Genomic DNA, 15,646 nt, shown 5'->3' on the forward strand with positions numbered 1-15,646 from the left:
TTGAAAAATTATGGATAACTAAGATTATTTTCAGTTATTTAAATTCTGATAACTCTTTTATTATTAATTTTACGAAAAAAAGTAATTCTTAATAAAAATTCTGTATGGTCTAAAACCTAAAATACAACCATCTTTATCAAATTGTATCAATTTTATATGAGGTATGTCAAAAAAGATAAATTTGGATCAAAAGTAAAGTACCTTTATAGTTCAGAATATTTCAATTAGAAGGATGTAATTACATACTGAAACATAGTTTTTAATTCTAAATAACTTTTCATAATAACAATTTTCGATATTGTGAAAAATAAACGTATTTTACTCTTGAGCGAAATTCATATTTTTTGACATACCTCGTATAAAATTGATAAAATTTGACATACGATAGTTGTATTTTAGGGTTTAGACCATGTAAAACTTTTTATTAAGAATCACTTTTTTTAGTAAAATTAATAATAAAAGGGTTATCTGAATTGAAATAACTGAAAATAATATTAGTTATCCAAAATTTTTCAAAAAATTTTTTTTTCAATTAGATGGATGTAATTGCATACTAGAATATAGTTTTTAATTCCAAACAACTTTTCATAATAGCAATTTTCAATATTGTGAAAAATAAAGCTACTTTACTCCTGAGTGAAATTCAAACTTTTTGACATACCTCGTATAATATTCAAAAAATTTGATATTTGATGGTTAGATCTTAGGTTTTGGACCATGCAGAGCTTTTTATGAAGAACTTTTTTTCGTAAAATTAATAATAAAAAAGTTTTCCATATGGATACAACTTACAGGGACATCACAATCCAACACATATTTTTACATGGTTAAGTAGAGAGACCTATAAGAGAGATTATCGAGACCTGGTAATACTATTATAAAAATAATATTCTATAATCTTAATTAATTATTTAAAAATATATGTTGGACTTTACAAATGTTCAAAATATCTATAAAAACTGGCTTATCGAAAAAATACTAAAAGACAAAAAAAGTTTTAAAGTGTTTAACTAATGGTACCACAATAATAATTTAATTGGAACGTACACCGCTTTAGGGGGGTTCAAAGGAACCAAACCCCATACAATTTTTATGGGGTGCATTCTGTTTAACACTACTGTTATCACAATAATAATTGGAACATACACAAATATTTGGGGAGTTTAAAATGAAATTTTTATGGGGTGCATGAATTTCACTTTTATTTTTTTAAGATGTTCCTGCCATAAGAACGCCACATGTCAATTCTGAATAAAAAATCTCTAATAGTTTTTGATAGGTATATAGGAAAACATTTATTTTCATTTTATAACTTCACAGGGCTGTAACATTTTTTATGTGCACAATTGTAATAAATGTGATGTAATATATGACCTGCCTTTTTGTTACACCCTGTATATTTGGTATAATAATATACATACATATCTCTTGCACCTGTATAAGCTAGTACAGGCTTCCAGAATTCTGGAATGAGTATCATATAGGAATTGAAAATGTGCAATAGGCCAATTGGCTGCAGTACAACTTAGTTTTTTACGACGATTTTAGTTTATTTTTAAAGAATTATTAATACATATTTTTCTATTTCAGAGTTTTTAGTTAAAGTAGAACCTCATTAATCCGACTTTCGGTATTTCGACCATCCTGGTAATCCGACCTCCTGCCGATGGGACGTTGTACTACGTAGTACTTTTCGCGGAACCCTCTCATTGCTTAATTAGCAATTCTTTCAGTAGTGCTTCGAACTTAAATATATGTACTGCGTTTCGCGGTTACTTTGTTGTACAGACTCTTATGAAGAACAGTGTTGCCTGTTCTACGCCTGTATATTGCACAATACTGCACAATACCTTACCTGTATTTACCTTATCAGCATTACCCGAACATTTTAAACATCCGTTTAATGGGGTGTGTTCTGTAACATTTCTATTAAATTGAAGAGGCCTCTAAAATTTAACTTTTAACGGTCCTCTAAAACTTTTAGGTTAGATTGACATTCTATAAACACATATTATAGACTACCGCTAAAATAATTTTTTTTATAGGAATCGTCTAAAAGGTTTTGGAACAATTACGGCAACGTCGCATGTTTATTGTTTTTGAACTACTTTTAACCTAGAAATTGACCGCAAACTGACTGTCAGACGATAAAAATCTTAAGAAAGAAGAAAAAATTGACAGTTTGCTAGAAAATAATATTTATTTTATTCAATTATTTTTTAGTAAAACTCCAGTTAGATTTTCCAATTAAACATTTTTATTTATAAAGTTATTCATTAAAATATTGCTGAAAAATTGCATACTGTAATTCTTTTCCCCTTCTACACTAATTTTGGTCAAATGGTCTATTTTCAATTTCCTCATCTGCATCTGGTTCTAAACCTTCTGGAACTTCTAAACCTTCTGAATCTTTATAAACATTTGATACGTTTTGTAATGTACCACAATAATTTTAAATAATTTTACCTGCGTTAATAGGATTTCATTATTGCTTTGACAAACATCTTGATTTCAACACTTTTTCAATCACATTTCTAGGTAGGTAGGTAGGTACATAGTACCTACTTCCTTTGAAATGCTAATTGTACAATAGTTACTTTCAGGTCAATTACTGTTTATTTTTGTTGCAATCTGAACTCAGCTCTACAAAAAGAAACAAAAATTTGAATATTGTTATAGGTGTAGTGTGTCGATTGTAAAGTAAACTGAGACTAACTTTTCATTATTATTTATTACTTCTTCACCAAATACATTATAAAAAGCCATTTGCCATTTTTAAATGATTATCTCCATTATATTATATAAATAACAAACTACTATTCATAAGGTCTGTTCCCACCTACAGTCAAACTAGTCAGAAATCGTCAGCAAACAGTTGGCCAGTGCGAGAACATAATACAGTCATCATTGCTATCCCCTCTACTCGCGCTGGTCGACTATTAGGTGATAGTTTCTGACTGGTTTGACCGCTAGTTGGAACAAACCTATATAAACATAACCAAACAAAAATAATCAAACCACATTTAACGGACTGCTAAAAATTTAGCGGGTATGTTTTGACATTCTTGGACATGAACGGATGCATAATTTACAAAATACCAACATATTTTTAGCGGGGGCTAAAATTTTAGAGGTCTCTAGAATTTAACGGAAGTGTTACAGAATACACCCCAATTTAATTTTAAAATAGATTCAATAGTAAATTGTTAGAATGTAAAGTTAGCTTAACCCTTTCGCTGCGGATGACGTCAATGGACGTCATTCGCTTTTTAAGTCACAGGCAGATGACGCCTTTCTACGCCAACGACGCGAGCACATAACTTACTTTAGTATGTTGTCAACCTCAAGTGAACGACGCCTTTCGAGTCATCTGAAGTGAAAGGGTTAAGAACAACAAAGAATTGATACCGGTAGCCACAAAGAATAAATTATTCATTGTGGACCTAATTATAGAAAATAAGGTGGAATTGTAAATATGTATGTATATATGTAATTATGAACATTAGGCTTAAAAACGTTAGGATGTATAAAGGTAGTTAGACTAATAGTCGTAATAATTAAACAGAAGTTTAGGTGAAAACAACGCATGCACTTACATCGTACTAATTATCAGAGTAATTAACGTGAATAAGCAAAGAAAATTGGAAAGTGGATATTTAGTTAAATATTAATCACAGGCTAATTATAATATGCAAATGCTATATCGTTAACGTCGTATAAATCGTATCGTATGAATTAGTTAAAAATAATAAAACCGGCAACACTGACCTCCAAGGTTCCATAAGATTTACATCGGCCTATGATTCTCCTATTGCAAAGTAACTGGGAAACGCGCTATATATATCTATCGTTTATGTATTAATTTTATGTCCAAAAATGGAAAAAAGAAAAACAAAACAATAAATCTCAAGGGAAAGATACAGATTCTTGAACGGTTGGATAAAGGTGCGTTTTGAATTTGTATTCGTTGATTTTTACACATTCATTCTGGTTTTTTCCTTTTAAGTCGCGTCCTCACTGGTAAAAATTTGCGACCAGCTGTTCGTCGCAAATATTTGCGTGCCCGAGGTAAATCGTGCTAATGTGGACGTGTTCGTCGCATAAATCGGACGCAAGATTTTTCAACGCACACAACGTACACGCTCCATCGGTTGTCGGTTTTTGAGCGAAGATCAAAGGATTTGCGTCGCATATGGTTTGCAGTGTGGACGTTTATTTTGGTACAGAGTGTGTTTTTAAGTTACGACGTCTATTGGGATAATCATGTGCACTACTCATCCATCATGAATAACGATTTAATAATGAAAATTAAGTCAACATCAAAAACTCTTCCAATTTCTTGCCAAGAATCAACTGATTTGTTTTTGTTGTAATGAAATTTATTCTTTGGATCACATAGATTAGGATGTTTACTATATTCTTGGATTAATAGTAAAACATCTTCCTTGGATAAATCAATAATAATATTTATTATCCGTCTAAATAAAACCCAAAACAATTCCTTTATGTATTACACACAACCTGAGCAGACGCGCACAACGAACGATAAACAAATTTTCGATGGTCGAGCAATTAAATTTTCGACGCAAAATTTTGCGACGAGCCATATAAATTTTGTAAGAGGGATTTCAAACTTTTGTTAGGGTCACCTCCTGTTTTCATATGATTTTTTTGACTTGTTTTGTAGTAAATTCAGCTATTTATTTACTACAAAACAAGTCAAAACTTCCATATGAAAACAGGAGATCACCCTAAAAAAAGTTTAAAATCCCTCTTACAAAATTTATGAAAACGCAGATAGCAGGTATTGTCAGATCACCGACGATATGTAATTTAGCATGTTACTTTACTCCTCTTGATTCCATTTGGAACATAGGGTCTCTACAGTCCCCCTCCATTCATCTCTGTTTCTGGCCAGGGCTTTCACCTTTTTCCATGTTAACCCATTGTCTTCTGCTCTCTGGTAATATTTCTTTTCCAGGATGTCATTGGTCTGCCTTGTTTTCTTTTCCAGTTGGTTGGTAATCCAGGGCTTATTTGGTTATATCATCTTCATTTTTCCTTAATGTGTGTCCAATAAACTTCCATTTGCGTCTATTTATCGTTTTGGCTATCGGCTCTTGATTAGTTTTTCTCCAAAGTTCCTTGTTACTTATCCAATTTGGCCAATATATTTGCAATATTCGTCTAAGGGAGCTCGCAAACCAAAAGCGATATCCTTACATCGCATAACATACATTGCGAAAAGATACGCACTGAGTGTCACATCTGGTTTTCGGTGAACGAAATTCCACCGAAAGTCACCGAAGATTCACCGAAAACCAGATGTGACACTCAGTGCGTATCTTTCCGCAATGTATGTTATGCGATGTAGGGATATCGCTTTTGGTTTCCGAGCTCGCTAAGGCATCTATTTACAAATGTTTGAACCTTTTGTATAATCTTTTTCTCTATTTTCCAAGTTTCTGCTGCATATAGCAAAATGCTCTTTACATTTGTATTAAATATCCTGATTTTGGTTTTGGTTGTTAATTTATTGGACTCCCATGTTTTCTTCAGCATATAAAACGCATTTTGGGCTTTAGTTATCCTTCCATTACTTTCCTCTTCTATTCCACCGCTAGCGTCAATTATGCTTCCTAGATAGCAAAACTTCTGTACATTTTCTACTTCTTCTCCTTCAATGAATATACCCATTTCTCTTTCCTTATTTATCTTCATAAGTCTGGTTTTTCTTGTGTTAATCTCTAATCCTATTTTTCTTGCTTCTTTTGTCATCTTTTCTGTTTTTTTTTGCATATGTTGTCTTTTTTCGGACACCGGACATATATCATCCGCAAAGTCTAGATCTTCAAGCTGACCGAAAGCATTCCATCTAATTCCTGTTTTATTTTTCGTTGCCTTCTTCATGACCCATTCGATTAAGATCAAAAATATGGTTGGAGATAGAATACACCCCTGTCTGACTCCACTGTCTATGTTGATTGGTTCTGTGAGTTTCCCATTGTGCATGATTTGTGCGGTATAGTTTTCATAGAACATTTTGATAATTCTTATGTATTTTAATGGAATTCCATATCTCTTTAATATTTCCCACATTTTTTCTCTGTTAATCCGGTCAAAGGCTTGTCTAAAGTCAATGAAATTTATATAGATTTTGCTCTGCCATTCTATTGTTTGTTCTACAATGTTTCTTAATGTGTTAATATGATCTGTGCATGCTTTATTACTTCTGAAGCTCGCTTGGTTTGGTCTTAACAACTGGTCTATAGTTTCTTTCATTCTTTCTAGTATCATCCTTGTCAAGACTTTACTCACTGTAGAAAGTAGTGTTATTGCTCGCCAATTATTGCAATTCGTTTGATCCCCCTTCTTGGGTATCTTTACAATTATTATACCTTTTTCCAATCATCAGGTATTCTCTCCTCCTGCCATATTTTGTTTATTAGTACATACAGGATTTCTTCCGATGTTTCTCTATCTGCTTTCAGTAGTTGTGTGCTAATGTTATCTATTCCAGCTGCTTTCCCTCTTTTCAGCTGTTATATTGCTTTACTTACTTCTTTTTTGTGAATTCCGATTCGGTGAAGCTTAGTTCTTCCTTTATTTCTTCATGTTCCATTTCGTGTTCTATTATTCTGTTGGCATATACTTCTCTAAAATGTTCGATCCATCTCTCAACTATTTCCTTTTCATTCTTCAATATTTTCCCGTTTTTGTCTTTTACATGCTCAACATTCATTTTTCCGCGCGAGCTTAGTTTTTTCGTCGTTTTATATAGAGTTCCCATGTCGTTGTTTTTTGCTGCTGTTTCTGCTTCTATTAACAGTTCTTCGTTATATTGTCTTGTGTCGTTTCTCGCACTTTTTTTAACTTTTTTATCTTTCTATATTATCTCTAAATTTGTTCCCTATCTCTTAGATCATTTTTTAGCATTTTACATTTAAGTAGTTTCCTTTCTTTTATTTTTTCCCACGTGCTTCTCGATAGCCATGGTTTATTACTTCTTTTTTGTATTCCTATCGTTTCTTTTGCTGCTTGTGTATATGCATACTTGCATTTGTCCCACAGCTCTGTGTTGTAAGTTTTATTATATAATTCTCTTAACTTGGTCTTATAAAAAAAATTTAGTATGTTAACAATTACAAAAAACACAAGGGTTGCCCGATCTAATTGTGTCCTAACTATAATTAATTAATAATTAGAAAATGACATTTTTTATAAATTAAAAAAAAATTTCGACCCGGGCGTATATTATTTCAGATTTTTTAGATCATTCTAAACAAAAAAAGGTCTTTTGTAGTTTTTGTCTAAAGTTGATCGTTTTCTAGTTATAAACAATTTAAAACTGAAAAAAGAACGAAAGATGACGATTTTCAAGGCTCAAAAACATAAGTATAAAATATCATTTTTGAAATTACGAAATACCTACCTAAATTCAAGTTCAAACCTTATTCTATCAGTTCTTGATAAGTCTTTTGGACTTATTTCATTCTGAAACATTGTTTTTTAGTTGTTAATGCCCGTCTCCCCATAAGAAGCCTTCCTCATTAACAATTAAAAAAATATGTTTTAGAATAAATGGCTAAAATTCTTGATAGAGACCTGATAGAAAAAGGTTTGAACTTGAATTTATGATTACAAAAATGATATTTTTTACTTGTGTTTTTGAGCCTTGAAAATCGTCATCTTTCGTTTTTTTTTTTTCAGTTTTAACTCAAAAACGATCAACTTTAGAGAAAAATTACAAAAGGTTTTTTTTTGTTTAGAATGATCCAAAAAATCTAAAATAATATCTGCCCGGGTCGAAATTTTTTTTTTAAATTTATAAAAAAAAGTAATTTTTAGTTAGAACAACATTAGATCGGGCAACCCTTGTTTTTTGTAATTGTTAACATACTAAATTACATATAAGTTACGACAATAAAAAAAGTTACGATCAAAGATTTAATTTATACAGTAGCTTTAGCATGGAACGAGATTTCCCCTGAAACACTCAAAAAATCTTGGCGCAAACTTTGGCCAACGATCATGAACATCACTGAAACTGAAGACAAGGAGCTTACAAAATTATAAATTGCCAGGGACTTTCAAATTATAGATCCAGCGATAAAAACCAGTAACGTTGAAGAATGGCTGGCAAATATTGACGAAAATTACCTTGATTGTGGGGAATTGAATGATCAGGAAAATGTAATATCTGCCGGTTCCACATCAGAAGAAAATGTAGAAAATGAGGAGGAACCTGCACAAAATCCAAAAATCACTCATGCCTCCAAAGGAAGCCTTCGAGATCGCTTTAAGATACGTTGAAGTTCATGAAGATTGCAAATCAAGAGTTGTTTTATTGCTTCAATGATGGCGAGATAAAGCAGCAAGAGCACGAGAAACCGGGTTACGGCAAAAAATAAGCCAGTTCTTTAAAGACTAGTTTTTTTTTATATACAATATGTGGTTATTTTTTTGATTATACTTTTTAATTTAGTAAAGACGTTTTTTATTATTTCCGGTTAATATGTACTTTTGGCGGTCTGGCCCACCTCCTGGTCCCATTGGGGTTGGATTAGCGAGGTTCTACCGTAGTTAGTTAGTGTTTAGTTTTAGTTAGTATTTAGTTGATTTTTAAAGAATTAATACCTGTTTTTCTATTTCAGATTTTTAGTTAGTAGTAGTAGTAGTAGTTTATAGTAATTTTTTTGTATTTAGTATTTAGTTAGTGAGTATTTAGTTTATTTTTAAAGGATTATTACTTATTTTTCCTTATCTAATCCTAGTAGACCGTCGTGTTTCAATAAGAAGTTACAACAACGATTTTACCATTTTTTGAACGAGTTCATCTCTATTCCATAACGTATCTGGTTGTGTTTTTACAATTGCTATGAATTTCCTCTTTTTGATATTTAAAGAAGTCCGGCCTCTTCGCTAATATCTACAATCTTATTCATCAGAATCTGCAATTCTTCAACCGACCCTGCGATTACTAACGTATCATCGGCATATCCGATGTTATTTATAATTTCTCCGTTGACTTTAATTCCACTCGATGTCTCCTTTGGTGCTTTCTGAACTATCTCTTCTGAAAATAATAGGTTAAAAAGCAGCATCCCTGCCTTACCTTTCGTCGTATTCCTATTTCTTCTGATAGTTCGTTGCCAACCGTTACAGATGTAACTTGATTAAAATAAAGGTTTGATTTTAAATATCTTTCATATCTAGATTTTTATCTTGAAGTAGCTGTAGAAGACGATTATGTAGAACTTTTTCAAATGCCTTGTTATAATCAAGGAAACAGATATGAAGAGGTTGGTTAACATCCATACATCTTTGCGTGATACATTAAGGACAAACAAGACCTCTTTTGTACCCATTGCGTTTCTGAAACCGAACTGATTGTTACTAATATATTGCTCCAGTTTTCTGAAAATCCTTTGATGTATCATCTTGAAGAATATCTTTACGAGTGGGGTCATTAAGCCGATGACTCGTTAAGCTGAATACTCATCTATCGATTCGTACAATGACATAAGGGAGAAAATCGTCGCGGCACATCGCACCTCCGCTCAAACAGTGTCACAACTAAAAAAAAAACCGTCGTTTGTCGAGTTAAGACATTATATGTGATTGCTTTATTCAAAACAATCTGCGAATATGCTCAAGAAAAGTGACACCTTTATTTATCTTTTTGTAGTATTTTTTATTTAATTTTGTTACTTATATTTAAAGTTAGATCAATAAACAGTATAACTCTTTAACCAGATAATAATGATATTATGTTCTTCTAGAAACCACTTTTAATAAATTCTTCTTCTTAAAGTTCCCTCTCCTATCAGAGGTTGGATATCTCCTATCAGAGGTTGGATATCTCCTATCAGAGGTTGGATAATGGCTATGGTCACTTTGTTGGCTGCTGCTCTGAATAGTTGTAATGAACTACAGTTAAACCATTCTCTAAGGTTCCTCAGCCAGTAGATGCTTCTTCTTCCCATGCTTCTTGTTCCTTGGATCCTTCCTTGCATAATAATTCTCAGCAACTCATATTTTTCTCCTCTGGTAATGTGACCCAAATATTCCAGTTTTCTAGTTTTTATACTCTTCATAATGTCTAACTCCTTATTTAAACGTCGTAGCACTTCAACATTGGTAATCCTTTGAACCCACTGAATTTTCAATATTCTTAATGTTGTTCTGAAGCTATTTCCTTGTGGCATTTTTATGATTAATTATTTATATGGGAAATAAGCCACAATTAAAATGAAAAAAATAATTTTATTAACGTTTCGACGCCCAAATCGGGTGCCGTTGTCAAAATACAAAATATTACTAAAATAAACAAAAGTGTTGTTGCTAAGCAAAAAAATTCTTCTAATAATTTATTTAATCTCACTAATTTATATTGGCAATTCAGACATATATTCAGACATATATTTATGAGTTGCGTTCCTGGGACGACTTACTGAAAGATAGTTCATTCGATTAGTTGGGGTTAATTTCATGTAATCGAATGAACTATCTTTCAGTAAGTCGTCCCAGGAACGCAACTCATAAATATTGGCAATATCATTTTAAAGTCTTCTACTTTAAAATGTATAATATATGTCTGAATTGCCAATATAAATGAGTGAGATTAAATAAATTATTAGAATTTTTTTGCTTAGCAACAACACTTTTGTTTATTTTAGTAATATTTTGTATTTTGACAACGGCACCCGATTTGGGCGTCGAAACGTTAATAAAATTATTTTTTTCATTTTAATTGTGGCTTATTTCCCATATAAATAATTAATCATTTCAATATTCTTCTGTAACACCACATTTCGAACGCTTCTATTCTTCTTACGTGTTGTCTCTTCAATGTCCAAGCTTCCATTCCGTATAGAAATATTGAAAATATGTATCATCTTAGAGCCCTCAATCTGAGAGGCAACTGAAGGTCTTTGTTTGTCAGCATTTTTATAAATGCTTGCCTTGCAGTTTCAATTCGGACTTTAATTTCTTTGCTTTGGTCATTTTTGTATGTCTAACTTTTTCTATTTGGCAGTATTTGGGTTTGCTCTATCATTAACCTTTTATTTCCATGTTCTGTTTTTGAGACAATCATAAATTTGGTTTTTTCTTGTTTATTTTTAGTCCGTATCGAATGCAATAATCGTTAATTCTATTTAGCAATTCTTGTAGCGATTCCAGGGTGTCTGCCATTATAACGGTGTCATCAGCGAATCTTATGTTATTTACTATTCTTCCGTTTATAGAGATTCCATCCCTTAGCTCCGCTATCACTTCCTGAAATATGGCTTCACTGTACAGGTTAAACAGTAGCGGCGACAGAACACAACCCTGTCTTACTCCTCTCTTTATATCAATATTCTCGGATTTTTGTTCTTCTATCTTTATATTAGCCTTTTGATTCCAATACAGATTGATGATAATTCGTAAATCTCGTCTGTCTATATCTCTGTTTTTCAATAATTCTATTAGTTTTTCATGTCGGACCCTGTCGAACGCTTTTTAGACAAGGCGAAAACGGCGGGTTCTTTGGAGAAAATACTCCCATGAGATTTTTTTGCATAATCACATTCGTGAAACATTCCAGAATAAGATTCAAGAAGTCGCATACGCGAAAAGTGGTCCAAATTTTTTTTAACAATTTTTTTTAATCAAATTGCAAAAATCAATATTTTTGGCCGGAACATATTTTTTTAGGTTTATTGGACCATTCTGGATAAAAAAGGTCTCTTATAATTTTTCTCTAAAGTTAATCGTTTTCGAGGTAAAAGCATTTTAAAATTGAAATAAACAAAAAATGGCGATTTTCAAGGCTTAATAACTCGGTTAAAAGTTATTACTATGAAAGTCAGAAAGTAACTAAATCAAAGTTTAAAGCCCCCCTACAAGATCCTGAACAAATTTTTGTCATTATGTATTTGATTACTAAGCTGTTATTTTTAAGTAAAAATAATGAGCGCCATGCACGTATTAGGCGGCCGTCCATGATGAGTGCGAAAGAGATGCCATTCAGGCAGTCCAATGGCGAATCTCACTCGCACTCACATTTACAGCCGCGTCAATACTATCTTACCACTCATTATTAATAATTAAAAATAACAGCTTAGTAATAAATTAATGACACAAATTTCTTCAGGATCATGAAGGGGGGGCTTTAAATTTGATTTAGTCACTTTCTGACTTTCATAATAGTCATTTTTAACCGAGTTATTAAGTCATAAAAATTGGCATGTTCTCGTTTTTCAAATTTTAAATTGCTTATAACTCGAACACGATCAACTTTAGAGAAAAATTATAAGAGATCTTTTCTGTCCGGAATGGTCCGAAAAATCTAAAAAAAAATTTCTCCGGGCCGAAAACATTGATTTTTGCAATTTGATTAAAAAAATTGTTAAAATAGAATTGGACCACTTTTCGCGTGGGCGACTTCTTGAACCTTATTCTGGGGTGTCTCACGAATGTGATTATGCAAAAAATCTCATGGGAATATTTTTTCCAACGAACCCGCCGTTTTCGCTTTGTCTATTTTCGAAGTCGATGAAACAGGAATAAATATCCAGGTTCATATAAGCATCTTTGAGAGAAGACATTAACGCAAACAATGCCTCTCTTGTTCCAAGGCCTTTGCCGAACCCAAATTGGGTATCATCCATATCATTATAATTATAATTATGTATAATATTTTAATAAATAATATTTCGTAAATTTTTCGATATTTTATCTGTATAGTGTCACAACAAAAAAATATTTTGTAACATTTTTAGTCAACTTAATAAGCCATTTTATAGAGCTGCAAAAACTTAGTAACTTACAAAAGTAGTTATTGTTCTAATTTTAATAGTTTTTGAATTAAACCCGGACAAGCTCTAGCACTAATGGTAAACGTCATTTTCTCGACACTTTGCTTTTTTGACTTATGACACTGTTTGAGCGGAGGTGCGACATGCGATTTTCTTTACAAAAGAAAATTCAATTTTCTTTTGTAAAGATAGGGATATAAAATCCCGATTTTATATCCCTTTCAATGGATATAAAATCGTGACTGAACGTCTATTGAAATACAGCGGTCTATAGTTGTCTTTTGACATTATAATAATAAATTTAATTTTCAGCAATACGCTGCCGTCCCACAAACTCCTCTTCACACCAATCGAGTTTTGAAAGAAACTGTTGAACTTTGGCCCGAAGTACAGGAGGAGATGACCCGCTCGCTGGCAACCATGCGTGTGGACTATGACCAAGTTCAAATCAAAACGTTGGAAAACTCCAACAATCCCCTGCTTAATAAGAGGCGGAAAAAGAACGCCATTACAACCAACTAGTGCAATTTTTTTACGTTTATTTATAGTATTTTAATATATTACTTCTGATCTTAAATTAGCTTAAGTGCATTTATGTATTACTTGGACGCTGTTGTGCATCGTTTAAATCTATACAGTTTTACTTGCACCCTTAGAAATAAAGTTACTGTATAAAGATAAAATGTCAAAATAGAAATAGCATTACAACAGAAATATTTTGGTCCTATTAAAGCATTTAGAAACTGTAGAAATATGGTTTAAAATTTCTCTTTTAAAAAATTAAAAAAGTATTTTAAGTATTTAAAAAAATTTAGATTATCATATTTTGATTAAAAGGATCAGTCATATGTTTATTTCCTGTAATGTTGCGTCTATTACGAGCAAGTCAACAAAAAGCTATTTGTTAAAAACCCATGTTTGATTGGGTTGCATGAAGTTGGTTGAAGAAATGGGTGTTTTAAATATCCTGTCTATCTGGCTCTACCTAATATTTTTTGTCTATGCTATTCTGGTTACTTAAACCTAAATTTTTCATAAATACCGGTCAAAGTTATACTCATATTCTTTCCTGTTTTCTTGGAATATGGTATGTGTATAGGTGACATAAAATATAAAATGTTATCAGTATTTTTCTTTAAGGTACTAGTACAGACTAGTCTAAATAAATTCCTATTTTCAAAAAAAAATTCTCAGCTACTTCATTACCTAGATAAAAACATTAATTTTTTGAAACATTTATCTTTAAATAAAAAAAAAATAGTTCACGTTTTCTAGAGGACGTCTAAGTTAACGTCTCAAAAAAAAAGTGGCCGAGGGCGAACACTAATTCTCAGGATTAGCACATTTGAAACAAAAAATTTCAATGGAATTACTTAAAGAAGGCGCCCTTACAAGACAATCGACCACTTTTAATCGAAAATACAACAAAAAATGGCGGACATTTAAAGAAATAGTTGAAATAAATCTATTTTTTTACTAATTTTTCTTATTAAAAAAAATCATGGAAAAACATCTTTTTCATGACTTTCCCTTTCAAAATAGGTGGTGAATGAATGTGGCCCTGAATGATCGGCTGTTCAAGTCTTTTTTACTTTCTTTACGTGTCGAAACATTCGTTTCCTTATTTTAAAACGCGCTCCAATTTTGGTATGGTAAAATCTTCATATGGTTTGTAAAGATTTTGTGTAATGTCTAAATATGTTTATACTTCCCTGATGAACCTCCATACCTTCGGAGCTACGTTCGTAGTTTAAGGAACACTCTTCATAATGTACAATAAAGGTAAATTCCATTAATTAACAAAATAAATCTAATCCATTTCTACGTACGCCGTAATCATTTTTCTTTTTTTTCTTCCAATGTTTGCCAGTTGCAAGAATTGCTTGAAAGAACCATTTACAGATCATTCTTAGTGATTTAAGGAATTCGCCACAAAAAAAAAATAATTTTTTATCTAATCTGTTCTGGTACCTTAATGTCTTCAAAACCCAGTACTTTTAGTGTATTTTGCTTGTTTTTCAAAACAAGAATTATTATATTTGTTCAAAGTAGTTATTCCGTTTGTTTTATTTGTTTCTAAAAAAATGTTTGTTCAATATATTTTTTTTAATAGTTTTTTATTAATAATAAGTTATATTCTAATTAAAAGTACCGATGCACAATGCGTTTTTATTTTTAAAATTAGAACTGAAATTTTAGTTTTGTAAGACAAGAACGATGGCGTATATAAATGGCTAAGCAACCGTTGACGTATTATTTATTAACATAAGTTTTTAAATTGTTTTCATAACTTTTTGCGTTATGAAACTTTTGTACTAGCACCTCAAAATAAACGCCATTCTCTTGACTAAATTTTCTCCAGTTATTTGGGAACATTTGGTATGCTTATCTGGTTCAATAAAGTTATTTTTTTTATGAAACTGCGTTTTTTTATCATTCTCATATTTCTTACGGTTCCATGACTTGCCGTAACATTGAAGGACTTTAGAGGCCGCACCTACATTGGATCCGTTTTTCTCCGATCCGATCAGATCAGATCAGATCCGACGTCGGATAAAAAAAAACCCATAGTATTAAATGGGGGTGCCTACATTGGATACGTTTTCTCCGATCAGATCAGATCCGATATCGGCCGACGTCGGGAGTAGCTTCTATTTTCATCGAGAAGTGTTTGGTTTGATTCCGGTTTTTGCATATCGACACCTGATATGAAAAACATTGTAACTCACTTTTGCTTAGGAGAGCGATTTAAAGAAATTTCCAAAACATTTTATTTTTTTACTGGGTCAGCTTTTATATTTTTTTGTAATGTTATTAATCCATATTTTATAACTTTTTCTCAG

At 31.8% G+C, this 15,646-nt stretch overlaps 1 protein-coding gene across 1 annotated transcript in view; it reads left to right on the top strand.

Moving 5' to 3' along the window:
* LOC114329193 (MAP kinase-activated protein kinase 2) overlaps positions 1 to 15,223 on the top strand; it is an 82,965-nt gene extending 67,742 nt beyond the window's left edge. Inside the window, exon 8 of the mRNA XM_050641589.1 lies at positions 13,116 to 15,223. Coding sequence (XP_050497546.1) covers positions 13,116 to 13,325 — 210 coding nt within the window. The 3' untranslated portion in view covers positions 13,326 to 15,223. The remainder of the gene's footprint in view (positions 1 to 13,115) is intronic.
* Positions 15,224 to 15,646: the final 423 nt, after the last annotated feature.

The sequence above is a fragment of the Diabrotica virgifera genome, chromosome 10 (genome assembly GCF_917563875.1).
Source record: "Diabrotica virgifera virgifera chromosome 10, PGI_DIABVI_V3a".
In the NCBI taxonomy this organism is placed as follows: Eukaryota; Metazoa; Arthropoda; class Insecta; order Coleoptera; family Chrysomelidae; genus Diabrotica; species Diabrotica virgifera.